The following is a 27454-nucleotide window of genomic DNA, read 5'->3' as shown; positions in this document are numbered from 1 at the left end:
AGTAGTGAGGTAAAGGCAATTAAAGTTTGTTTGTCCTTCCCCACTTTAAGCCTGTCTGGGTGTACACCAGACACAGCTGTTAATGGGTTCAGAGTGATTGTGACACCAAGGCTTGTCTGACAGGCATTCAAAGATTTTTGTCCAGAATTTTGTTAATTTGGTGCACACCCAGAACATGTGTGCCAGTGAAGCTGGAGATAGATTATAACGTTCAAATGTTGAAACTTGCCCTGGAAACATATTGGACAATTTTAAACAAGATTAAATATGCTTATTTTAAGTTTTTAAGTTGAATGATTGAATGCTTTGCGTATATGGACCAGAGGGTATTTTGTGAATGCCTGCCTTCCACTCCTTTTCTGAAATACTAAGTGACATATTCTTTCCCCAGTGTTCCATGGAGACTTTGAAAGGAAAGGGACTTAAATTTTTTTTTAATTATAGAGAGGCTGTCAGAGTTTTCAGGACTGATCAATATTTCTTCTGGATTAGAACTAGGTGGGATTTGAGGAAAATTGGGCAGGTTGTGTTTAGCAAAGTTTCTAGTTAAAAAGTAGTTGGAAGAATTGTGTTAATGAGAAGTTAAATTTGAGGCGTAATTGTTCGTAGAATGCAAAGGCATTGTCTATGTACAAGTCTCTGAGTGTTGTAATCCTGGACATTTTCCAAACATTTATTACTGTATATGTTTGAGAGGGTGAAAAAGGTGGTTGTCATGTAAAGTTGCAACAAATAAAAGCTTCTCTGTCTTAAAGTGCTTCAAACTTTGTTTTATATTCTGAGAGAATGAAAGGCAATTAGATTATTAGTGTATTGATGATAATTGGTATTAACTGGGGCACAGAGCAGGGAATATGAAAAAAGTAGTGCAAAGTTTTATTTCTCATGCAGGCCAGGCTTGTGTATATTCATTGATTTGTGTTGATGTCCAAGGGCCTCATGTACAATCCTTTGCGTAGAATTCACACTAAAACATGGTGTATGGACAAAAGTGGAAATGTGCGTATGCACAAAACCGTGCTTAAGCCAACTTCCACACATTTCTGCTCCATTAATTCCAGTCAGTGTGAAATGTAACGTATGTAAATGCGCCTGATGGCCCACCCTGACTTCTCCGCGAATTAAGCATATTTGAATATGTAAATCAATATAAATAGCTCTTTCGGTTGAGTGTTTTGTTAAAAAACAGTGGCAAAAGCATATATAAAAAAGAATTTCTCCAAATGCGAAGTGGAGGTCCTACTCAGTGAAGTGGAGGCAAGAAAAAAAACATACTTTTTGGTGGCTTAGGCAGTGGTATTAGCAGCAAAAGGAACATGATGGAATGACACTCAAAAGTTCAAGTTCAGAAAGTCGTACAGTGCCTGAAATAAAAAAAAAAAGTGGGCGTGAAAATGCGAGTCATAGCCCACCGTATTAGTGCCATACAGAAGCGTATTAGGGCACAGAGAAAAGAAAAAAAAATAGGGTCACAGTGAAGACAAAAAAGTTAGAAATGACACTTTAATCTCAAAATTTCCACTTAAATCTTGTAGTCAAATTTGTCATTAAAGTAGAATGTTGTAAACTTCATCTTAAAATTGATGTTTAATTTACTAGAGTTTCTCAAATCCCATCGTAACTAAAGTAGCATGTTAAATACTTAGTGAGTATGTGTTTGAAATCACTATGTGCTTCTTAAAGGACTTTCTCTTTGTATTGTGTGGCTAGAGAATTTACTAGAAAAGACACACTTTTTATTCGAATTGATTTTGAGTCCAGATCCCTTTTGAAAATCTAATAATGCTATTAGGACTGCTGGCATGGAATTTTGTGGGTCAGTTATATACAGTACCATATCATCTGCATATAGTGATATTTTCTGTTAAAATCAAATTCTCTGAAAATCCCCTTTATCTCTGATGCATTTCGAAATTATACAGCCAATGTTTCAATGACGATTGCAAAGAGCAAAAGTGATAAAGGGCATCCTTGTTGAGTACCACATTCTAGTTTGAAGTAGTCTGATACAGTGTTGTTAATACAGACTGAGACTTCTGGACAGGTGATTATCTAGGACGAAATAAGGACACCCTGCGATGTCTGTTGACCAAAATTACCGCATTATATAGGCATGCTTGAGGGAATCATCTTTTCATTTCCTCCATTTAAACCAAGCTGGGAACTTCCTGAGTTGGACTTGCAGAGTGTGTTAGGGAACATGTGATGACAGAGGCATGGTGCCAGATGTGGGCTTTGGGAACTGTTAGTTACACACTAGACATTCCTAATGACACAGGTACAAATGACACAGAACAGCTGAATGAGCCAGCAAATTAAAAAAAAGTCATTTAAGTAAAATAAGACCAAAAAAAAAAAAAAAAAAAGTTTACAGTGTAAAGTTAAAAGCTATATTTATACACTAGTGTCAGAAGGCATTTTATACATTAAAAAAATTAACTTGTCACTTGTTGTTCACAGTTGGTCACTGCCTACCGGACGGTACAGCGTGATAAAGAAAAGGTACAGGTATGTTTGTTTTTTTTTTTTTTTTTTTGATCACATGATTATTTTTGAAGTTTTCAGCATGAAGATGCCTTTTTGAGCTTTGAAGATATATTTGCTATAATTAGTAATTTTTGAGCAAGTTCCAAAAAGTACAACTTGAATTTGTAGCACCCCAGCCTCTATGCTGAATACATGTGAATGAAGTGATCTGTAGGTATACCCTGCTGTATCTTCCTGCCAAAACAGTTGAATAAAATAGATCATAGGTGTAAACTTACAGCTTCTATATAACAGCCAGTTGCTATGTCACCACACTGTTCTTCAGGACCCTTTCTCTACTTTGTAGATCGATTAACCCCATTCTCTTGCAGTCACCACCTTTAGAAAAGGCAAGCTCTTTCTCGCTCACCTATCCTACCTTGGCACAAAAGACATGCACATATTCTGGAAAACACACTCACTCAAACAAGAAAGTCTAAACAGTCGCTAACCAAAAAGCTAAACTGTAACTGGACTTGGTTAAACCATTGCTACCTCTAAAGTCAATTTAAGTGAGTCAGTCTTTTAGCTTGCAGACACCAGGCCTGTGCACCGGCTTTAAACTTCGGGATGGTTAGCTTTACGTGTGTGCAAAAAGCTAAAGCTTTTTGTTTGTTTTTTTATTGATTTTTCATAAGAAGCAGATTACATTCCATACAGTCAAGTCAAAACTTAACAAGGCAAAATTCAACCCCCACCGAAGGCAAAGAGAAAAGAGCCTGCAACTAAAGCTACTCTGTCTGTAGGTAATTAGTACACTGTAAATTTTAAATAGTGAAATTGACAAATGTGTAAATAGGTTGTGTGCACACACAATAACTCTCACAGCCCTTTTCCGTTTATTATTCACGGTTGTAGATGTACAGCCAGTAAGGTTCTAGCTGTTTTTGATATAGAGGAGACAGTTGCAGAAACTGCAGGTAGGACCAGGAAGAATTCTTATAATGGTCTGTTATCCTACAAATAAAATTGGTGCCTTGAGAAAGAATCTTTCTATTTTGTCCCCCTAATAGAGGACATTTTTGGCCAAGCATGGAAAAATGCTTTGATTGCCATCTCTCTATTCAAATTATTGTAGACTCTTTGCTACAAACACTATATGCTGACAATCATGTTCATTATATCAAATCTGTGTTTGACTGTTCTTACTACATTTTATTTGACCAGTCTAGAAGAGAGGTAGCTTTATCATGATATCTGCCAGAAGCTGAATTGTTACTATACTGTGCACTCATTTCCGAGAATGAATTATTCAATATCTAAGAAATCAGTTGTTCAAATAGCCCACAATCAGTAAGAGTTTTCAAGGGCTTATTTTTTGCCTTTTTTTAAATAAAGATAGGTATGCATTTTCACTTCTTTTTTCAAACATAACATAGCAGCTTTCCATATATTCTCTAATTCCAAGATACTTGAAAAATGTGGCAAAAGGCGATCAGTTAAAAATGTCATATCATATGTTGCTTACAGCCTTCTAACAAAACAGCAAACATATTTGTAATTAAGTATATTGACATAATGATTGTTTTGTGTATTTTTCTTTACATAACCCATTTTTCATGCATTTACTTAATACCTGCCAGGCTGCCATTTGCCTTTCTGTATCAGTGAGTAGAAGTGATGAATTGGCAATTTAGTTTCTAGAATTATTTTTTCTTTATTTTTTGCAGTCAATACTGAGCCAAAGTCAAGATAAAGCCCTTCGCAGAATTGGTGAGCTTCGAGAGGTATGCGTCTTTAATTCCTCCATTTTAAAATTTTAATTTTTTTCTGTTTAGAAGTGGAAAGCAGTAACTATACTTTCATACGTAATCACTGATTTAGTCCTCACTCATGGAACTATTATTTCACTATTCCCCCCCATTCCTGATAATAGCACCAAGTCTTCTATTGACTAAATGTCAAAGGCAAGAACATTGGTCCAAAATAAGGGTTGTAGCTTCAAAACAGAAATGTGAAATGTTTCTTTTCATAAAGGGTAGAAGAAATGTGGAACAAATAATACAGTCATGTAGCTGAAAAAAATCATGAAATGTTTTAGAAAGCACCTGGTGTATAGAGTCAGGTTTCAAGGATCACTCAGATTATCTTTATGCCATAAGGTTGTGTTGTGGCAGCAGCTGTAATTCTCTGGTATTCTGCCTTAGACAGCTACCAGATACTATCATTGGAACTCCTGTATTCTGTGACAGCTTCAATATTTGCACTGTTGAACTGAGGCACTGAGTTAAGTTCATGGCACATTTTATAATTTCTAGTCAGAGTGAATGTCAGTCCTGACAACTGTAGTTGCTGTTATTGTTTCCTGTGGATTTCGGATTATTTGACTAGAAATTACAAGGGTGACAAATTACATGACTCTGTAATTTCATGACTTTCCAACACAGATTTAAATTTCCAAAATATCGTGAGCTTGTCACATTCTGACAGGCAATAACTTGCTCTCTGACATTGCTTTGCTAGACAAAGGCTTTCCATGTATAGAGAGTTCAGCCGCTAACCCCCCTTTTTTCTTCTTTTCATTCTTTTGTGGTACAACAAATGTGGGACATAAGACAGTCAAGACACCATCTGCTCTTGTGGTCTAACACACACATGTTCAATATCCTTTTTGACTGCATTGTTTGCCTTGTACTTCTTAGTGAACGCTCATTGATTTGTCAGCTCTCGCACACACACCGAGTATGCCAATATGACATAAGACAAAATATATATATTTTTTTTTTGGGACAAGTGGTAGTGGTAGACTGGTTTAACTGAATCACTGGGGATCACACACTACATGATTAGAAGTCAAGGGAGTGCCATGAGACTGCTGCTGGAAAAACTGTGTAATGTGATGAGTCTTTAAGACTAATCCACTTCAGCTCAACACCAATACTTGGTATGGGACAGGTATGTGGATAAGTGGGAACTATTTTAAAATTATACTCAACATGGCTAAATGATCACCAAAGAGAGAGGTAATCAACAAGTTGAGCTTGTGCTTCAAAAAGGTAATCTATGGCGTTATTATTATAAGTAGTTAAAGATTAGTTCCTACATACTGAAGTACCCTATATATGAATTACAAATCTTTATCATTTGTCATTTTATGGTGCATTTTTCGTGTGTTTAGAACCATTCAATACCAAAACCTGTACAAATAAAGTTTTATAATATATCAGTGAATTTCTAAAGCTATAGAACAATACACCTTCAGAGATTCCTGTCTTGGCAATGTTAGTGTAACAGAACCATTCTCAATAAATTTACTGCAAATCCCATTTTGTGAGGATACCTCTTGAAGGTGACCCAAGGTCCTGTTGTCCCTGTCGTATTTTCAACAAAAGACAATATTGCCCCCATGAGAGGCAAATTGAGTGACCTTGTATGAGTTAGGAAACATTAATGGTAGTTAGTTATGGGTTATATTAATCCATTCTTCATGGAGGTCTGCATTATTCTACAGGCACAAAGTTATTACTGGGAATAAAAATACACATCAAAAAAGTACAGAAACTTGTTCTAAACCTGCCAAAATTGTTTTTATATTAAATAAAACTAAATTTGTAATTCACTGTGGTTTTGCTCCCTTTTGTATTTAATCCAAACATTTGTGCACTAAACCCTGTACCATCTTTTATTGTGAAAGTAAATGGCATCACAACATTGTGGCACCATCGGTCATAATAATAATAATACATTTTATTTATATAAGGCGCCTTTCAGAGAACTCAAGGACACCGAACAAACAATAAATAAATGAAAGACACAATTATAAACAACTTAAAACATCAGAAAATCTAAAAATTAAAACCAAACAAAACCACTGTAATCAAAAAGAAAAAGCCATTTTAAACAGATGCGTTTTAAGTTTACATTTGAAGAATGAATATGATTTGATGTTTCTGAGCTCAGTAGGTAATGAATTCCAGAGCTTGGGAGCAGAACGGCTGAATGCTCTGCTCTCCATGGCGGTTAGACGGGTGAGAGGGACGGTCAGATGGATGGAGGAAGAGGATCTAAGGTTATGGGAGGGAATGGCAACATGAAGGTCAGACTGATATGGAGGGGCGAGGTTATGAATGGCCTTAAATGTTAATAGCAGAATCTTAAAATCAGTTCGAAACTTAATTGGGAGCCAATGAAGCTGCTGCAAGACCGGAGTAATATGGTGAATAGATGAGGTTCGAGTAATGATGCGTGCTGCAGAATTTTGGACTAACTGAAGCTTATGAAGAGATTTATTAGGGAGACCAAAGAGGAGTGAATTGCAGTAGTCCAGCCGAGAAATAACAAGACTATGAACAAGAATGGCAGTGGTATGAGGTGTGAGGGAGGGGCGAATGCGATTAATATTACGTAAGTGGAAGTAAGTAGACCGGGTGATGTTATTAATATGAGATTGGAAAGATAGAGTACTATCGTGGATGACACCCAGACTCTTGACTTGAGGTGATGGGGAAACAACAGAGTTATCAATAATAAGAGAAAGATTATTGGTTTTGGATAATGATGATTTTGAACCAATGAGGATGAACCATGTCATGACAGACACTCTATCAAACAAGCAACTAGGTGGATGCACCCATGAAGAAGGACGCACACAATGGCAGTGGTCACAGAAAGATAAAAAGTCATCTCAAGATTAACAAAACAACATCAAATAACATTAAATAAACAACATCCTAAACAGTGTGGAATGCCATGATAGGGAGAAATAAGATCTATTCCATACATAATTGGGAAATTTGGTACATCATTATGACTGTTAGTCCAAATGAAAGTTGAAATAATGGAAGCATGGCTTCACAAAAACACAGACATTTAATGTCCAAGCCAGATGATCTGCACAGTTTTCTTTTTATGTTAAGAGTGTAGTGCATGTTGATAGCATGCCTTAAAAGGCCCACATAACAGCTCAATATTGGGCAGATTATGTTGAACAGTGGTTACATAGCCTTATTTTACATTCAAGAAAGCAGGCATGTGGTTATATATACCATGCTGGAATCGAGATTCAAAACTTAATTAACAATGCTGCTGCTGCTGTCCACAACACTGCAGGGGCATTCATTCTAAGTAATGATATTCTAAAACTTCAAAGAGGGCAATAATAATTTCCCAGATTAAAGTACTTAAAGTACAGCAATCCAGACATATGAAAAGTAGGTCAAAACTAGTACTCATACAAATTAACTGCATTAAAACATTCACACAAATATACTGTATATACAGTATATATATATATATATATATATATATATATATATATATATATATATATATATATATATATATATATATATATATATATATATATTAATTATATATATATATATATATATTAATTATATATACTATCATTTATATATAACCTTAAATGCAGCAAATCCAGACCTATGTTAATGAATTCATGCCAAATCAGTGACCATTTCCTTGATTTAACACATTTCATGCATTTGACACTTTTTTTTAAGTTAGTCTTCATTATGAAACACTAAATGGGGATCTACTGTAATTACAATCTGAAATTTTGCTTTTTTTATGACCGACAGTTAGTTACAAAGTAAGAACTGGCAATTAGCAATCCAGAAACATAGAGTGTAATATTCACAGCTTTTGTTTTAAGGGAATAGTTTTCTTTGTCGAAGGGAAGTTTTGTTCAGGTGCCTCTCCCATGTCCAGCTTGTTTATCTATGGAAAGAAGACCCCATTACATTCTGTTAGGAAGTATTTAGCACGGTTGTTGTTTTATAGCATATGCCTACCAATATGTAGTAATGCCCAGGTACATGCATTGTCTGTGTGTTAGCCAATATAGGGCAACATTATAAGAAGGTTTAATTAAATCACTTGTTTTGTATCACATTGAGCCAATCTTAAAATTCAAACATCATTTAATTGTGGCTTCATGGTTCTGCTTGTGTATGTTGGAGTAGAATTAATTAATTTTCTTCTGTACTACTTGGGGGAAATTAAAGAATGTGGAATGAATCATCTCAAGTTAATTGATCAAGGGAAATGATTAAACCAGCTAAAACCACATATAGATTTTCCCTTTCCTTCCCCTTGTTACTAAGTGTTCTGTTCATGGATTGTAGCTAAAACAATTTTGTTTAATACGGTCTGTTGCTGTTAACATATTATGTTCACCTTGCTTGGATAACTGATTTTTAAATTCTTTCTTTGCATTTTAGGAACTTCAGATGGACCAGCAGGCTAAGAAGCATTTACAAGAGGAGTTTGATGCAGCTTTGGAAGAGAAAGATCAGTTCATCACTGTGCTCCAGACACAGGTATGACAATGTAGTTTTAGTGGACAAGGCTAACAGCCTTTAAAGTTAATTTCAATCTACATTTAGTGCATGAATAGTAAGGCTTAGATGTGACATTACCTTTTGCATTTATTTTCTTAATCAGCTGTATTTGTTTCTTACAAGTGATATGCAGTGCTAATTAAGCTCTTGCAGAAATGATAATGGGAATCATTTTAATAACTTCTGTTTGTTTTACAAATTCATTTTTGCAAGATTTCATGCTTACTTTTGAGACCGCTCAATATCAAAAACATTAAATTCTATAGATAATGGTACAAATCTTACATAATAATTTAGTATATGATATTCATGCACACTTTGGTATGATGTGATCCATTGGATTAAAACATTTACAACTGTTTTTCATTGATTTCATTTTTATGTATGAAACTGCTCATTTTTTTTTCATTTCATCTGAATTTTGCATCATCTCCACACCATCATTTTTTGCATACGTCCCTAATTTGCTCCCACGATTCAAAAGACTTGCTGATGACTATGGACCCTAGACTAACACAGTGTTGACTGAGTTTTGAGTATGTGTGTGAGTGTGCTTTGTGATGGTCAGAATTAGTTTTTACCTGGCCTTAGCTTTCTGCAGCTAGTGACCTATACTTGGGTACATGTTGGTACCTGTCACTTGCTAGGTAGTCTACCAACTGGTGGTCTGGTTGAATACTGCACACTTCCAGCACCCGCCTAGGACACCATCTTTGTGCAGGTAATTTTAATGTTAAATGTTCTATTGTTTTTATCATCCGTTTGCTTTCCTGCAAATAGTCTAGTCTAGTTGTCTTTGCTATTGTACTGTAGTTATTCTTTCATTCTTTTAAGTAAATATACTTAAAGATTAAAGGAGCTGAAATTCTTTTCCATGTTCACAAAAAATATAAGGCTATAATGTCTTTGTAGAGATTGTTTTTTTGTTGAAGAAAAATTAAGGTTTTTGCACTGTTTTATGTGTTTTGTCACTTGAGTAAATCACTGTCCATTTGTGTACAGGTAGCCTTGCTAAAGCAGAGATTACATGGTACTCATAATACCATTGATGTGCCTGTAGAAGATGTAAAGAACACAGAGGGTCACAACGTAGCATCTACTCCTCTGAGCCCCACTATAGACGTAATTGCAGAGAACAGCAGCCAGCCTGAAGGTTTGAATACATATAGTCTTTAAACATAGATATGGGAAATATTTAACTATACATATCAATGCCAAAAAAGCTAAATCTTATAAATGTTTTTGAATCTTTCAGTTGCACAGTTATTAAATTAATGTTAAGCCAAAATTAATTGAAGCCACAATTCTCTGACTAGCCTTTCGGTTCTTTGGGTGCATAATTCTAATTCTTCTGTTGATATGGTTCTATTGTGTGTTTTTTTTTTTTTTTTTAAATGTGATTCTGATAAAAATTGTCTCTATGCCCTTTTTACTTTAAAAAGACCTGGTTTGCTTTGTTTATTTATTTATTGTTGCTATTTAATTGTTTTTGGTGTTATCTGTCTAAGAAGGAACTCCTTAAGGGAGGCAAAGAAAGAAACTGCTGTGGATATGGAACTATTCTTAGACATCCCACACTCACACAGGGGCCTATTTGGATTTGTCAGTTAACATAGCCTTTATGTGTTTGGTGTTGTGAAGTAAAAACCTAAAACTGCATAACCTGGCCTCCTAATAGCTGCCTTAATCACTTCTGTACACGGTTCGAGTATAGAAAATGAAGAGTCCAGTGTGACTCCTAGGTCTTTTTAATAAGGTGTACTTTAACGTTTCAAACCTAGCATTGTGTATTCAACTGTACCATTTTTTGCTATTTATAATAATTTATATTTATTTAAGTTAAATGTCATCTGTCACAGATTTGTCAATGTCTTAATTCTCCCCAGACCCATCTGTAATAATTTTGTGGATTCTAAATTATCTGCCATTTCACCTACCACCTGCAGACTTTACCAGTTTAAAGTATGTTCAGCAGTAGTGATCAATTAGTCATTTGGTTCCTACTGTATATCAGAGAATGGTGTGGTCTGGTGTAACTTCCGATGGGATAAGTAGGCTGGAATGGCCACTGGGTGTATGATTTGTATCTTTTAGTTGCTATCATTGTATCTTATGACATTTTTATTTTATGAGAAATCTGCTGAGTATTGTTGGTGCTACTAAAACTTCAATAAACGCTTGATCACATAAAACAGTATATTTGGAGAATTCCAGTTGTAACTGTGAAAATGTTTTGGTTTTTGTTAAATTTGTAATTCATAAATTGACAGTGGGGTTTTATTTGAGGGGTAGCATTATATTGATTTTAATCTTTTGCTCAGCAGATAACCCTTTGAATGTGGAAGCCCTTCAGAAAAGAGTTAAGCGACAGGAAAACTTGCTGCAAAGGTGTAAGGAGATGGTTCGCACTCAGAAAGAGCGCTCATTGCAGTTGAGCAGTGAAAAAGATGCTCTGCAAGAGCAACTGCAGGAGCGTCTTCAAGAGCTGGAGAAAATGAAAGTATGTCTGCGTTTTTTGGTGGGCGTGGTATTCTGTTGATAGTTACAATATTTCTTGAGGTTCTGTCAAAAGTAAATTTCTCTTTGGGACAAATAAAATTATCTTCTGTGTATCTTCTCTGGCCATGACAAACACATTGCTGACGGCCTATGGTGGAAGAAGTATCCCTTGTTGGCTTAAAAAAAAAAAAAATTGATATAACAGCTGGATTTGCATAATGGATAAATTGACTTAATCTCAAAACATTATTTCAAAAATCTATAAATTGAATAGCTTAGAGGGTTCACATGGTAAGGAGTGTGGCAGTGTTACATGAAATAAAAAGTTCATCCCGTTTACAGATACCTTGAATTCAAGTTTTTGAATGATACTCTGCCACTGCATTGCCTTTGCTACAAATTAGAAATTAATAAAATAAAACAAAACAACAAAACAAAGCTTTAACCCAAAATAGTAATACAATTTGATGTTTCCCTTTAACAGATGTTTTCCTCTGACCTGGCATTAGAATAAGGTCACTGCACCTCTTAAGTGCCATAAAAGGCAATTGGCGTTGGGTCTTAACGTCTGCTCCGGTGTTCCCACAACCCCTGTATTTTCATTAGGATCACTATTTGTGATTTGTGATAATATCCTCCAGTAATATTGCCACAAAATAGGCAATGAAAAAGTGTCTTTATCATTTTATCTTCTTAATTTAAAAGATTTTCGGTAGTATTTGGAATAAAGTAAAATAATTTAAAGGAAAAGAATATTCTCATCACAAAACAAATATTTTTTCTCAAATACACATGTGGGCCACAATTATTGGCACCCCTTAATTTAATACTTAATAATAGATAGATTTGTCCCCAGGGGGAAATTTGGCTTTTGTATAGAAGCCCTTTAAATAAATAAATAAATACATCTTTCCTGAAGAAGGGGCCTGAGTTGCCTCGAAAGCTTGCATAATGTAATCTTTTTAGTTAGCCAATAAAAGGTGTCATTTTGCTTGACTTCTCACTAAAGTAATACATAAATAGGTACATAAGTAAATAAATATACATACACACTTTGGTCTGAACACACAACTGAATGACTATAAAACAATAAAATTTAAAAGAGAGAAAAGTTCTGACTTTGCAGACGTTTTGCTGTTGGTATATATAATGTGTATCCCCCCACCTCTGTGTCTTCTCCTGTTATGCTTAATGAGTTTGGAAAACACATGGCAAAGAATCTGAGATCATTCCTATTTACAGAACCACTTTAGATCCTCCAAATTTCAAGGTCCAAGCTTGTAGACTCCGCTTCTGCTCATCTTGCAGTTTTTCAATAGGGATTAGGTCAGGGGGTTGAAATGGCTATAACAAGACTTTGATTTTGTGGAAATTGAACCATTTTTGTGTTGATTTTGAATTTTCACAGGCCTTCTTGTTTTTAATTTCTAAGTGGGCCAGTAATACAGTAGGAGCAATAACTATTTCTACAGAATGCTAAATGTTGTAGACACAAGTTTATTACTTTGTATACATTAAAAAGCATTTGCATTGTCCACCGCTAAAGTATATTTCATAAGCAGTGAGTTCCAGAGCCCCAACCTCTTTCCTTGTAATGGAGAAAGTTCCAATATATTTCGGTTGTGTTATATCAGATTTTCAGAAGCTCTCACCATGCATCATAGTAATACTGCAGTTATTTAGCTTAATTTAGTATGTACTGTACATTTGGCAGAATTGCAACTTGTGAATGTTTATAAAATTCAAATAATGCAAAATTATAAGTTATAAGATCCTTATTGGTTCACACTTTGGCAGCACTGTTTATAACTATTTATTTACTAGTCAAATAAATCAAAAAATATTTATCTCTTGCACTATGTGTACCTTCAGTGCCTTTCCTTGTTATCTGTGTGTGTCTGAATTTGTCTTGACTGGTGCTTCCTCTCTCGTGCATATTCCCATAAAACCTGCTTTTTAGACTCTGTCATTTCGACGCGCCATGCTTGCCTCCTATCACCTTTTATACTTAACATTTTTGAAGGCGACCCTTCGTGTGTCTGTTATGCCTTTTACTCCTCCTTGTGTGTCTCATACTTGTACTTGCTCTTTCAATCACGTCACCAAAGCCAAACTAACCAATCAGATTAGTCTGAGGTGCCTGATGCACGCACACACACAGAATCCTTAACATTTTAATATATAGTAGAAGAGGTGGTCTAAAATTGTTTTTGTTATTCACATTCGTAAAAAAAAAAAAAACTAAAATATATCAGTAATAGACTGGAGCAGTAAAGTTCGGTAACAAGTTCGTAGGGTTTCATGAAAAAAAGAGACAAGTTTTAGCTCGATAATCCTGGAACTTCTTACCCAGGATTGCTGCGTGAACATAGTATAAGCCTTGTTAACTACTGGGATGTTTTTATTAAGTGTGATGTAAGCAATTCTAGGGTGTTGTACCGTTTTAACCATTATGAATGTAGAGAAAAGCCAAGCAAAATGACAACTTTTATTGGCTAACTGAAAAGATTACAATATGCAAGCTTTCGCGGCAACTCAGGCCCCTTCGCCAGATAAGAAGGGGCCGGAGTTGCCTCGAAAGCTTGCATATTGTAATCTTTTTAGTTAGCTAATAAAAGGTGTCATTTTGCTTGGCTTTTCACTAAATACATGGAATAGAGAGTAGTTATTCACTCACTGACTCTTCTTTATTTTAATAACCACATTTAGTTTAGTTTATTTTTTTTTAGCATTTCAAAGAAATGGATCAATTGTTCAAACTTATATAACTATCCAAGAACCATAAAGCCATGCTTTAAAATAAAGTACAGTACAGTTGTTATTTATATATATTTATTCATTGTTTTAAACCTACTTTTTCTGTTTAAAGAGCAGAAGTCTGGGCCCAGCCCTGGATGATCATATGGTATAATCATACAGACCACCCACATTTAATCAACATAGACCAAATAATATTTACCAATTAATAATATACATGAACTGAAGCAAAAAATAAATTAGTCCATAAATGGTTCCTTTAACTTACTTGGTGTTCACTGCTAAGCCCTATGTGGCCTGATACCAGGCTGACAAGGGTTCAAAAATGTTTTAAAAAAATCTTTTGCCGCATCATACAGGTGAGCTACACCCCATGCCAGTGCAAACAATACCTCATTTTCAAGTGATGGGTGTCTACCACACACTCCTAATGATCACATTGTTATAGTATGTACAGTTTTATAGTTGACTTTTAATCTGGTATGAAATCATATGTGGGGTGTGTCATAAACAGTCATAAAAATTAATTGAAAAAGTAATTGTAATTAATCTGTACAAGGATTACATTAATTGAAAGGTCTTGATGAGTTGATTTCTGTCACGGGCCAAAAACAGGAGAAACCGTCATAGTGCTTGTCTGAATTTTCACATGCTTTCGCATATAACTTCACAAAACAGCAGCCAAATATACAAGTGACATATCAGTACTTAGAGCAGATTCTCCTGATCAAAAAAGCCTAACTATGCTAAACTGTCATTTACCAATCCTTAGAAATCCTGTGTAAACCTGCAGCGGGGTGGCCATGCTTTGTATCAACCATCTAGTGTTTATGGGTCTTGCTCAGTGGGCCATACCATCTCAAACTTCAGACCATTGGATAGCAGTGACTGTGATGTTTCCAATGACGCATCACAGAGACATGTTTGAAAAAAAAGGAACATCCTAGTCTTGCATAAGGTAGCTCCTGTCTCACTCTGCACATCTGAATTTTCTTGTGTTCTCATATAGAACTTCACAAAACAACAAATATATACAATATATATATACAAGTTACACATCAAGGTTTATAGCAGATTCTCCTGAATAAAACAAGTCAAACCTTGTATTTCTGCGGTGGACCGTTCATGAGTTATTTTCTTAAAAGAACAACTGGGCATGACAGACTAATACCAACCATCTGGCGTTTCTGGGTGAATAGCTGGGGTGAATAGCTTTGACTCAGTGGGTCACGCCACCGCAAGCTTCATACCATTGCTTAGCTGCAGCTGAGATGTTTCCAATGATACATAACATGCCCATGTTTGAAAAAAGAACAGAGCCAAAGGTGAGCAAAATAAACAAAAATGTGATTTCTTTTTGTGTTGTGTGTTTGTGTACATTGTATAAATGTATGTGTGTATGTATATGAGAAATTATTAATACTTTATATAAATTTTCAATATAAAATTTTATTAATATTTTGGGCATCTCTGCCTGGAAAGGTTCTAGAGGTGAGAGGGGGTGCCCATGGTGCCAAATACAGTAGCTGTTTATTTCTTTGTGTTACAAACATGAAATTTTAGACAGGTGCAGTTGACATGTCTGGGAACACTTTCAGGCCTGGTATTGCTTGTACATGAGGTATATTGTATCAGAAAACAAAAATTTGAAAAAAATCACTGTGAGAATCTGATTTTCTAAGTAGAGTAATGTGTAAATTTGACATAAACATAAATTGTATCCCATTTGAGAAGTTATCTGTCGGATTTTAGCGAAACATTGATGTCCTTATTTTATTTTTTTGAATAATAAGGCTTTATTTTGATGTTCTCCCGTCTGGCAGAAATTGCTGAAAATGCACTCATGGTGTAAGAAGTTAAATAAATTAGTAAGTAAACAGGCAAATTGCTTAAATTGCACACTATACAAACTGCATAGTAAATGCCATGAACAGTGCTGTTACTATTTTTTTTATATACAGTTAGGTCCATACATAATTGGACAGAGACAACTTTTTTCTAATTTTGGCTCTGTACATTACCACAATGAATTTTAAATGATACAACTCAGATGCAGTTGAAGTGCAGACTTTCAGCTTTAATTCAGTGGGGTGAACAAAACGATTGCATAAAAATGTGAGGCAACTAAAGCATTTTTTAACACAATCCCTTCATTTCAGGGGCTCAAAAGTAATTGGACAATTGACTCAAAGGCTATTTCATGGGCAGGTGTGGGCAAGTCCGTCATTATGTCATTATCAATTAAGCAGATAAAAGGCCTGGAGTTGATTTGAGGTGTGGTGCTTGCATGTGGAAGATTTTGCTGTGAACAGACAACATGCAGTCAAAGGAGCTCTCCATGCAGGTGAAAGAAGCCATCCTTAAGCTGCGAAAACAGAAAAAACCCATCTGAGAAATTGCTACAATATTACGAGTGGCAAAATCTACAGTTTGGTACCTCCTGAGAAAGAAAGCAAACACTGGTGAACTCAGCAACGCAAAAAGACCTGGACGTCCACGGAAGACAACAGTGGTGGATGATCGCAGAATCATTTCCATGGTGAAGAGAGATCCCTTCACAACAGCCAACCAAGTGAACAACACTCTCCAGGGGGTAGGCGTATCGATATCCAAGTCTACCATAAAGAGAAGACTGCATGAAAGTAAATACAGAGGGTGCACTGCAAGGTGCAAGCCACTCATAAGCCTCAAGAATAGAAAGGCTAGATTGGACTTTGCTAAAGAACATCTAAAAAAGCCAGCACAGTTCTGGAAAAACTTTCTTTGGACAGATGAAAGCAAGATCAACCTCTACCAGAATAATGGCAAGAAAAAAGTATGGAGAAGGCGTGGAACAGCTCATTATCCAAAGCATACCACATCATTTTTAAAACACGGTGGAGGCAGTGTGATGGCTTGGGCGTGCATGGCTACCAGTGGCACTGGGACACTAGTGTTTATTGATGATGTGACACAGGACAGAAGCAGCCGAATGAATTCTGAGGTGTTCAGAGACATACTGTCTGCTCACATCCAGCTAAATGCAGTCAAGTTAATTGGGTGGCGTTTCATGATACAGATGGACAATGACCCAAAACATACAGCCAAAGCAACCCAGGAGTTTATTAAAGCAAAGAAGTGGAAAATTCTTGAATGGCCAAGTCAGTCACCTGATCTTAACCCAATTGAACATGCATTTCACTTGTTGAAGACTAAACTTCAGATAGAAAGGCCCACAAACAAACAGCAACTGAAAGCCGCTGCAGTAAAGGCCTGGCAGAGCATTAAAAAGGAGGAAACCCAGCATCTGGTGATGTCCATGAGTTCAAGACTTCAGGCTGTCATTGCCAGCAAAGGGTTTTCAACCAAGTATTAGAAATGAACATTTTATTTCCAGTTATTTAATTTGTCCAATTACTTTTGAGCCCCTGAAATTAAGGGATTCTGTTAAAAAAATGCTTTAGTCGCCTCACATTTTTATGCAATCGTTTTGTTCACCCCACTGAATTAAAGCTGAAAGTCTGCACTTCAACTGCATCTGAGTTGCATCATTTAAAATTCATTGTGATAATGTACAGAGCCAAAATTAGAAAAAAGTTGTCTCTGTCCAAATATATATGGACCTAACTGTATCCTTCTCAGATTGTTAATGCAGAAGAGCTCTCATAGTTATTTGAAACTTTTTTTTACTTCGTTTTTCTTCTTTACAAGTGGGTATAGTGGCCTCTTAGAGTAGTAAGGGATGTTAGTAGAGGGCCCATCTCAGTTGCACAATTGTGGGGATGGGAGAATATTTTAGAAGGAAAAAGAGTAATGCCTTATCGATTATACACATATTTGAAGAAACATAATTATAAAAAGAAAGAGAAGTATATGTGGTGCAGCATTTGGGATACATGCTGGGGCCTTAATGTAACAGTGCATTTAAACTCATGTATCATAAATGAATATTTTTTTAGTTTTTTATCTTAACACATTTGTAAGTGACAAATAACTCCAAAACACTGATTACGTGAACATACACAATTCTGTATTTTTTATTGTTAAGCAAACCAATAAGTTCCAGTATAGAATAATTTAATTTTTCTGATCATATAAGGCAATAAATATTATATAAAACTTGATATACTTAAAATGATCTAACTCAAACATTTATTTATTACATTTATGTGCATTCCTGGTGTCACTGTAACAAATACATAACTCCAAATGTCATACATTGAGAACAACTAAGCATGGTACAGTGCTCCACTTTGTTTCTTTTTCTTTTTATCCTTGTTTATAGTGAGATCGTTAATTAAGCAAGAAAGCTACATATTTACTTTATTCCCTTAGGAACTTCACACCAGTGAAAAGACTAAACTAATTACTCAGCTTCGGGATGCCAAAAACTTGGTTGAGCAGCTAGAGCAAGACAAGGTAAGCCTGCAAAGTCCAGGCCAAATGAGAGTAATGCACATTTGCATCAGTCAGGAAAATGTGTTGTGCAATGATTGTAAAGAATTATTATATAATCATGTTGGATTCAGTAGTCATAAGAAATATGGGCTTGGATTCATATTGCGATCTGTGATGATAGCATATAATTTTTAACAAAACTGTAATTAGCAAACATACTGTACATAATTGTTTTTCACTGTCGGATGTCATTCTTTACTGTGGGTGAAGGATGGATTCTGAAATGTGTTATGGAAAGTGTTATAGCCAAGTACGAAAATAAATAAAAAGCAAAAATTGAATAAAATTAATTGTGTGTCTATCTGTAGTTATTTAAAAATAGTTTTCAAATAAAAACTGGCTTTTCATAGTTTATCTACTTTTTGTTTAGAGTTACTGACTCAATTCACTATTCCAGTTATGTCTTTATGTGACCATTATTTTTTTCTGTAATTACAATACTAATTGTGCATCCAGTTTTTTTTTTATTTTTTTATACAGTATATATAACAGTGTCATTATGGTGCCATTAGGTAGTGATGCCGATAGATAGGAAACTATTATTTCACTGTGCCTAGTGCATTTTCAGCAGCTGTGCCATTTCTTCACTTAAAAATCATTTAAAAAAATAATTCTTTAAAAATAGTTAATGGAATTTTTAATTTTACTTAACTGTATTTCTTTTTGCAAGAGACATTTATTTGTTTCAGACATCTTCTATAGTCATTTTTCATTATCTGGTTTGAATCCATTCATGAAACTGGGTTAGAAAATAAAAAATCGAATATCAAAAAACTGTTTTCCATTATTCCCAGTGGGGGGTTGGGGGACGGGGGGAGGAATAGACCATAAGAAAACTCTTCCCTAGGTATTAATGAAACAAATAATTCTTTAAAAATAGTTAATGGAATTTTTAATTTTACTTAACTGTATTTCTTTTTGCAAGAGACATTTATTTGTTTCAGACATCTTCTATAGTCATTTTTCATTCTCTGGTTTGAATCCTTTCATGAAACTGGGTTAGAAAATAAAAAATCGAATATCAAAAAACTGTTTTCCATTTTTCCCAATGTGGGGGTGGGGTGGGAGGAATAAACCATAAGAAAACTTCCCTAGGTATTAAAGAAACAGTCTTAAGCATGTATATACTGTAGCTATCCAGCCCTGATTTCTCCATAATATAAAATAGTTCATTCATCAGTTTCCTGCTTAAAAAAAGTTAATAAGATCATTATTGGAAATATTTGTACACATTAGCCTGCTTTCAGAATACAACAGAGAAACTACGTTTTCACCACTTCTATGTGGAGAGACGGCTCACCTCCCAGAATAATCAGCAAGGTGGACTCAGCTCAAAACAAAATGTAGATTTGTAATTGCCTTAACTTTTCAGTTGCTTTCACCCATTTCTACCTAGTTTGGAGGCATTTTCAAAATTACACACATATTTATTGATGAATACCACCATTGCGCAAGTGTGTTGCAGCAATGTGACTAGGAGCAGTAAATATTGCCTGATCTTCTAGTCACCTTTTTTATTTACATGTAGAAATCGATAAACTACTTTGAATTTTACCTCACCAGTGTAACATCCATGGTAGACATTAATTTTGTACAGGTTTTTGGAAATTGATTACTTAATGCTATCCATCAGCAGTATATTTAAATAATTCAAATAAGTGTTTTTTAAATTTCAGCCCAGTTCTCCTCCATTAATATTTTTAAGGCAAAAAGAGGAATGTTGGGAAGTGAAGTGCATAGTACCTTTTAAAGACACAATGTGCAGGTGGTATTCGATGAACCATTTCCAATTTAACATTTTTTTTCCAAAGCTGATATGGCATCCTTCATAATACATTAACTGTCTATTTTCAAGTACTAAATAAGTGCGTTGTAAGAGACACATCCAGTAATATGATTTTTTAATATTTTTAATATTGCAACTTTAAGCTAAAATCATTTTTTACCTTCATCAAACAACACTCAAAACCCCAGAAGGACAAAGTGAAAACAGGATTTTAAGAATTTTTGAAAATTTTATAGTACTAGGATGTTGTACCTTGTTAGCCATTGTGAATGTAGTGAGAAGTCAAGCAAAATGACACCTTTTATTGGCTAACTAAAAAGATTACAATATGCAAGCTTTTGAGGCAACTCAGACCCCTTCTTCAGGCAAGATGTAATACAGAGACTGAAGTTCCCTGTGTTTATATACACAATAAGAGAAAAGCCAAGCAAAATGACACCTTTTATTGGCTAAATAAAAAGATTACAGCCTGAGTTGCCTCGAAAGCTTGCATATTGTAATCTTTTTAGTTAGCCAATAAAAGGTGTCATTTTGCTTGGCTTTTCTCTACATTCATAATGGCTAACACGGTACAACACCCTAGTACTACAGATATACACAATAAGACAAATAGCAACTTTGGAAAACCTTTAAGTGAGACATCTTAAATGTAAAAAATTAATAGACCTCTTCAGGCTAAGATTCATTTAGCAAGAGAGGAGAACAATGTATAGTCAAGATCTTTTGATAAGATAACTGTCTAACAAAGTCTTTTTGAAGTTTCTGATGAGTTTTTTAATACAACTCATCTGTAGAAAGGGTCTGTAGAAAGATTGGCTGTGTCAGTCTGAGAGATGCAAACAATCCTCATATCTGGCTGTAAATCTCTTGTCTCAGTTTCATAATGGCTAATTGAAATTGATTCCTGGTTTAGGGTTAGTTCTTGCATCCTTGGCTAGTCCTCTAATATCTTCACTGTAACATGTATGGAAAATTTCTTCTACCAGAAAAAATCAGCTAAAATTTAACATTTTAATTCATAGGTATTGTCTTTTATTTCAGAAGGGGTGTACTGATAACCATATTTTTGCTGCCTTGGACAGGGCATGGTAATTGCAGAAACTAAAAGGCAGATGCATGAAACTCTTGAGATCAAGGAAGAGGAGATTGTACAGCTTCGTTCTCGACTACAGCAGAGTACAGCAGAACTTCAAGAACTGAAAGAACAGAAAGAGAAGGTAGAGAAATCTGGTAAGTCACTTTAGACTTGTGTCATATATGTAAACCTACTTGTTGCCTTCTATATTATGTACTTCTGCAGTGTTTCAGCACTGCAATGTAATGAATACTTAGCAGATGTATAAAATGTATTTCTCTTTATCCATGACTCTGGTTGCATGCTTTGTACTTGGCTTACAACAGAGCTGTTTATCAATAGATTATGATTTCTTCTCTTCCTCTTGAATAGCTATAATTATTTGCATAAATGCATTGTGAACTGTAAGCACCTGAGGTAAACTTTTTTGTTTTGTTGTTTTTATTCACCTGTAAATAAACAGTAGACATTGTATTACTACATTTTTTTTCCCTCTTCTTGCACGGAGTATTGCATTAGTGTGTGAATGCATGGTTCTTACAGGCACTAGCAACTGGTTCTACCATTAGAATTATACAAAGAGACACTAAGGAAAATCCAGATTCTCACTATGCATTGACACTACTTGCCCAATGGTATTGACATAGCATTAGAGACCAGCTTCAAAAATAAAAAACCTTTTCTCAGAAAGTTTGACATAACTATAAAAAATACAAACCACTTACACACACAGCTATTTTTTCATTTAGCCTCCTTAAGCTCATTCAACAGCCATCTAAGCACTGAAGTAGAAAAGAACTTGTAATATTCTTTCATATTTATCACCTGGTGTAGAGTCCTGAACTAGGAATTATATGCTATTGTATCTATGCAAAGCCAGTACTAGATGATGTGTTATGTATTGTCTCTCTCCAGCAGTATAATTTTAAACATCTACAAAGGAGTACAAAATCCATTTACGCGTTTACAAAAGTTCATGCTTTACAAAAACAGAGTATTGTTTCAATGAATTAAAGTGTAGTTTGTTTAGACCATAAATGGAGGGTAGTGTTTTTATTTTAGTAGTGAAATGTAGTATGTAAGCCTTCAGTTCCCCTTACATTTTTTTATACTTTCACGTTAATTTTTTATGAGCTTACTGTATATAATAACTAAAATATATACAGTGCCTTCAGAAAGTGTTCAGACCCGTCCACTTTTTCATATTTTTTAATATTGCAACTTTAAGCTAAAATCATTTAGTTTTTACCTTCATCAAACAACACTCAAAACCCCAGAAGGACAAAGTGAAAACAGGATTTTAAGAATTTTTGAAAATTTTATAGTACTAGGATGTTGTACCTTGTTAGCCATTGTGAATGTAGTGAGAAGTCAAGCAAAATGACACCTTTTATTGGCTAACTAAAAAGATTACAATATGCAAGCTTTTGAGGCAACTCAGACCCCTTCTTCAGGCAAGATGTAATACAGAGACTGAAGTTCCCTGTGTTTATATACACAATAAGAGAAAAGCCAAGCAAAATGACACCTTTTATTGGCTAAATAAAAAGATTACAGCCTGAGTTGCCTCGAAAGCTTGCATATTGTAATCTTTTTAGTTAGCCAATAAAAGGTGTCATTTTGCTTGGCTTTTCTCTACATTCATAATGGCTAACACGGTACAACACCCTAGTACTACAGATATACACAATAAGACAAATAGCAACTTTGGAAAACCTTTAAGTGAGACATCTTAAATGTAAAAAATTAATAGACCTCTTCAGGCTAAGATTCATTTAGCAAGAGAGGAGAACAATGTATAGTCAAGATCTTTTGATAAGATAACTGTCTAACAAAGTCTTTTTGAAGTTTCTGATGAGTTTTTTAATACAACTCATCTGTAGAAAGATTGGCTGTGTCAGTCTGAGAGATGCAAACAATCCTCATATCTGGCTGTAAATCTCTTGTCTCTATTCAAACCATGTTGTAATTTGTTAAATTTTAGCACAAGTTTCACTTCCCATTCTTTTCTGTCTTGCTGTGTTCTGAAGTTGACCATAAGCACTGTGACATTAAAGTCCCTCTCACAGTGTCCATGGCTGTTGAAGTGGGCTGCTACAGGAACATCTGTGTTGCCATGCTTGATGTGGTACCTGTTTAAATCCATTCTTTGGCGGAGTGTTTATCCATTTTCTCCCACACAAGAAAGAGTGCAGTGTCCGGACATTTCATACAGAGAATGAGGTAGACTACATTAGATGATTTGCAGGAAAATGATCCCTTTATGCGATGTTCTAGTTGGCAGTGTAGTATAATTACACAGTCTGTATTATAAATATGAGCACATCGTTTTACATTTTCTCTGTAGGCAGGGAAGTGTGCCATTTTCTGTTGCATGACAAAAGATTTGTACAACCCCAATTCCAATGAAGTTGGGACGTTGTGTAAAACGTAAATAAAAACAGAATACAATGATTTGCAAATCCTTTTCAAACTATATTTAATTGAATACACTACGAAGACAAGATATCGAATGTTCAAACTGATAAACTTTATTGTTGTTTTGCAAATCTTTACTCATTTTGAATTTGATGCCTGCAAAACGTTCTAAAAAAGCTGGTACAGGGGCAGCAAAAGACTGGGAAAGTTGAGGCATGTTCAAAAAACACCTGTTTTGAACATTCCACAGGTGAACAGGTTAATTGGAAACAGGTGTTTTTCATGATTGGATATAAAAGGAGCATCCCCAAAAGTCTCAGTTATTCATAAGCAAGGATGGGGCGAGGTTCACCACTTTGTGAACAAAACTGCGTGGGCAAATAGTCCAGCAGTTTAAGAACAACCTTTCTCAACGTACAATTGCAAGGAATCTAGGGATTTCATCATCTACTGTCCATAATATCATCAAAAGATTCAGACAACCTGGAGAAATCTCTGCACGTAAGCGGCAAGGCCGAATACCAACACTGGATGCCCATGACCTTCGATCCCTCAGGCGGCACTGCATTAAAAACCGACATCATTCTGTAAAGGATATTACCACGTGGGCTCAGGAATGCGTCAGAAAACCATTGTCAGTTAACAGTTCGTCGCTACATCTACAAGTGCAAGTTAAAACTCTACCATGCAAAGCGAAAGCCATATATCAACAACACCCAGCATCTGTGATGGTATGGGGGTGTGTTAGTCCCATGGCATGGGTAACATGCACATCTGTGAAAGCACCATTAATGCTGAAAGGTACATACAGGTTTTGGAGCAACATATGCTGCCATCCAAGCGACGTCTTTTTCAGGGACGTCCCTGCTTATTTCAGCAGGACAATGCAAAGCCACATTCTGCATGTGTTACAACAGTGTGGTTTTGTAGTAAAAGAGTGCGGGTACTAGACTGGCCTGCCTGCAGTCCAGACCTGTCTCCCATTGAAAATGTGTGGCGCATTATGAAGCGCAAAATACGACAACGGAGACCACGGACTGTTGAGCAACTGAAGTTGTACATCAAGCAAGAATGGGAAAGAATTCCACCTACACAGCTTCAACAGTTATTGTCCTCAGTTCCCAAACGCTTAAATTGAGTGTTGTTAAAAGGAATGGTGATATAACACAGTGGTAAACATGCCCCTGTGCCAGCTTTTTTGGAACGTGTTGCAGGCATCAACTTCATAATGAGTGAAGATTTGCAAAACAACAATAAAGTTTATCAGTTTGAACATTCGATATCTTGTCTTTGTAGTGTATTCAGTTGAATATAGGTTGAAAAGGATTTGCAAATCATTGTATTCTGTTTTTATTTACGTTTTACACAACGTCCCAACTTCATTGGAATTGGGCTTGTACACATGTATCCATTCAGTATGTTTTTCGATTGATAATTAACTGATGAAGAAAAACTTAAAAGTTAGTGTTTGCATAAGTATTCAAGCATGTATGGTACTTGCTACAAAGCATGAGAGACCCAGCTAAGATGTGAGAGAAGTTTTTATGGTTAGATGAAACCAAAATAGAACTTTTTGGCCAGGTTTCTAAGTGGTATGTGTGGTATAAAACTAACGCCTCCCATGCCTTAAAAAAATCATACCTACGGTGAAATATGGTGATGGCAGCATCAAGCTATGGGGTGCTTTTCATATGCTGGGAGTGGGAATCTTGTCATAGTTGAAGGGACAATAGATTGACACAAATATGGAACAATATTGCAGTAGAACTTGTTCTACCCTGCTTATGAACCAAGACGATTCACCTTTCAACATGACAGTGACCCTAAGCATAAGGCAAAAGCGACACTGGAATGGCTCAGAAACAGAAAGGTGAATGTTTTGGAATAGCCAAGTCAAAGCCCTGATCTTCAACCTTTTGAGAACCTGTTGTACTATTTGAAAACTGCTCTTCAGAGATGCCATTCCCCCAATCTAGAGGATGTCTATAAATTCTGCCAAGAAGAATGGGGAGGGATCACTCTTAAACAATGGGTTCTTGAAAAATTATTAATGTATAGGGCTTGAATACTTATGCACTCACTTCTAAGTTTCTCTTCTTCAGTTAAATATCTACTGAAAATGGTTTATTTTGACTTTGGCAATGTAGTGTTACAACATAAGAATTGACATTAAAATACTGCATCAATAAATGTGTACAAATCTTTTGTCACGTGGAAAAATGTGATGACTTTCAAGGGGATTGAATACTTTTGCACATCACCATAACTAATAAATACTATACTTATTCTTTTATTGCTACGTTTTTGTTGTTGTTTTTTCACTAGTTTTTTGATGTTCCCCTTGTCATTGTTAGTTGAATGTGTTTTAAATTGCTTGTCTCTCTTTATTGTGCGTTTTTTACATTTTGTCTGTAGTTTTCATTTTTGAAAACAAATACCATAATTAGTGAGTATAACTGCCTTACTTTGAAAATGATGTCGTCTTTACCTGTGTCATTGTCAATGCAAGTATAATCACTTTTTGCAGCAGTAAAATATTTATCTTTTCACGTTATATTTTTAAAACTTGTGGAGTGCAGTGTCAGAGAAAAATCTTTTGCTTGGTAGGCTGTATTGTAGTTCACTGTGAAAAATGACTTGAAGAAATCCTATTTCCTTATCTAATTAATATAAATTTCATGATCTCAGTTTGCTTCTATTATAACAATATGATTATAACCAGTACTATATCAATTTTAATAATTATTGAAGACATTTAATCAATGTTTTTAATTAAACTGAATGTTTTTAAATACTTGGTTGTATATCCTTCAAAAGAAACCCAGAGCTTTAACAACTTCACATGTGGAAAATTCCTATTGAAATGTTATTTTCGCTTATTTGTCTGGTATTTTAAGCTTACTTTTCTGTATTTTAATAGGCGATTGACGTATAAACTTGAAGGGTTTTAGTGAGTGAAGAAAAAAAAAGACATGTAACTAGTTTGTTTTTTGAGCAAGCATTTTCCATTTTATTAGTCATTGTGTGTTCTGTTTGTTGCCAGGTGAGCAAACCAAATAAAAAACAATGCAAATGAGTATAAGAGGGAAATATTGCTTGTTATTAGTGGTTTCTTGTCACAAGACATTTGAACCAAGCTGCCTCTCTGAAAGATTTTTTTTCTTTTTTCCCAATGTACTCCCATTACTTAAACCCCTAATCCATGCATACATGTGAATCATAATACAGTACATAGGCCCATGTTTTGTTTTCTTTAAGTTTTATCAGTAGGTTCATTAAACAACTGCATTGACAGGTCACCCTTTCTAATGTAGTTTTTGTCTGAAAAAAGGACTTTTGTGCATAAATTATAGCTTGGTGGCAGAGTTGGCTTGCTGCTTAACTATAGCATTATGGGTTTATCCAAGTTAATATAATAAGAGAATTCCATGACTTGACTTCAGTGTACCAGAAATCTACAATAAGGATTAATGTTGCTATTTAATGCTCTTTAGAAATCAAGGTTAAATACCAGCCACCAAATATTTTTTGACAAATCACTTTACTTAACTTTATTCTGCAACAGGTTTGCATAGTCTCAGTGTAATATGTGCAACAGTTTGAAAGTATTTTTTCCTGTGTTATTTATGGTTTGAAGTGCATTTTACATAAGAA

At 35.1% G+C, this 27454-nt stretch overlaps 1 protein-coding gene across 4 annotated transcripts in view; it reads left to right on the top strand.

The window, feature by feature from the left end:
* golga4 (golgin A4) overlaps positions 1 to 27454 on the top strand; it is a 208401-nt gene that overhangs the window by 55369 nt on the left and 125578 nt on the right. For 3 of the 4 annotated variants that reach the window (XM_028817450.2, XM_051935772.1, XM_051935771.1), the window contains 7 exons: positions 2461 to 2508; positions 4197 to 4253; positions 8709 to 8807; positions 9831 to 9981; positions 11153 to 11328; positions 18399 to 18482; positions 21390 to 21537. In XM_028817450.2, the coding sequence (XP_028673283.2) occupies positions 2461 to 2508; positions 4197 to 4253; positions 8709 to 8807; positions 9831 to 9981; positions 11153 to 11328; positions 18399 to 18482; positions 21390 to 21537 (763 nt within the window). The remainder of the gene's footprint in view (positions 1 to 2460; positions 2509 to 4196; positions 4254 to 8708; positions 8808 to 9830; positions 9982 to 11152; positions 11329 to 18398; positions 18483 to 21389; positions 21538 to 27454) is intronic. The other variant, XM_051935773.1, reaches the window with a different exon arrangement.

This window comes from Erpetoichthys calabaricus, chromosome 13, assembly GCF_900747795.2.
Source record: "Erpetoichthys calabaricus chromosome 13, fErpCal1.3, whole genome shotgun sequence".
Taxonomy (NCBI): Eukaryota; Metazoa; Chordata; class Cladistia; order Polypteriformes; family Polypteridae; genus Erpetoichthys; species Erpetoichthys calabaricus.
This window is presented reverse-complemented; position numbering and strand designations above follow the sequence as displayed.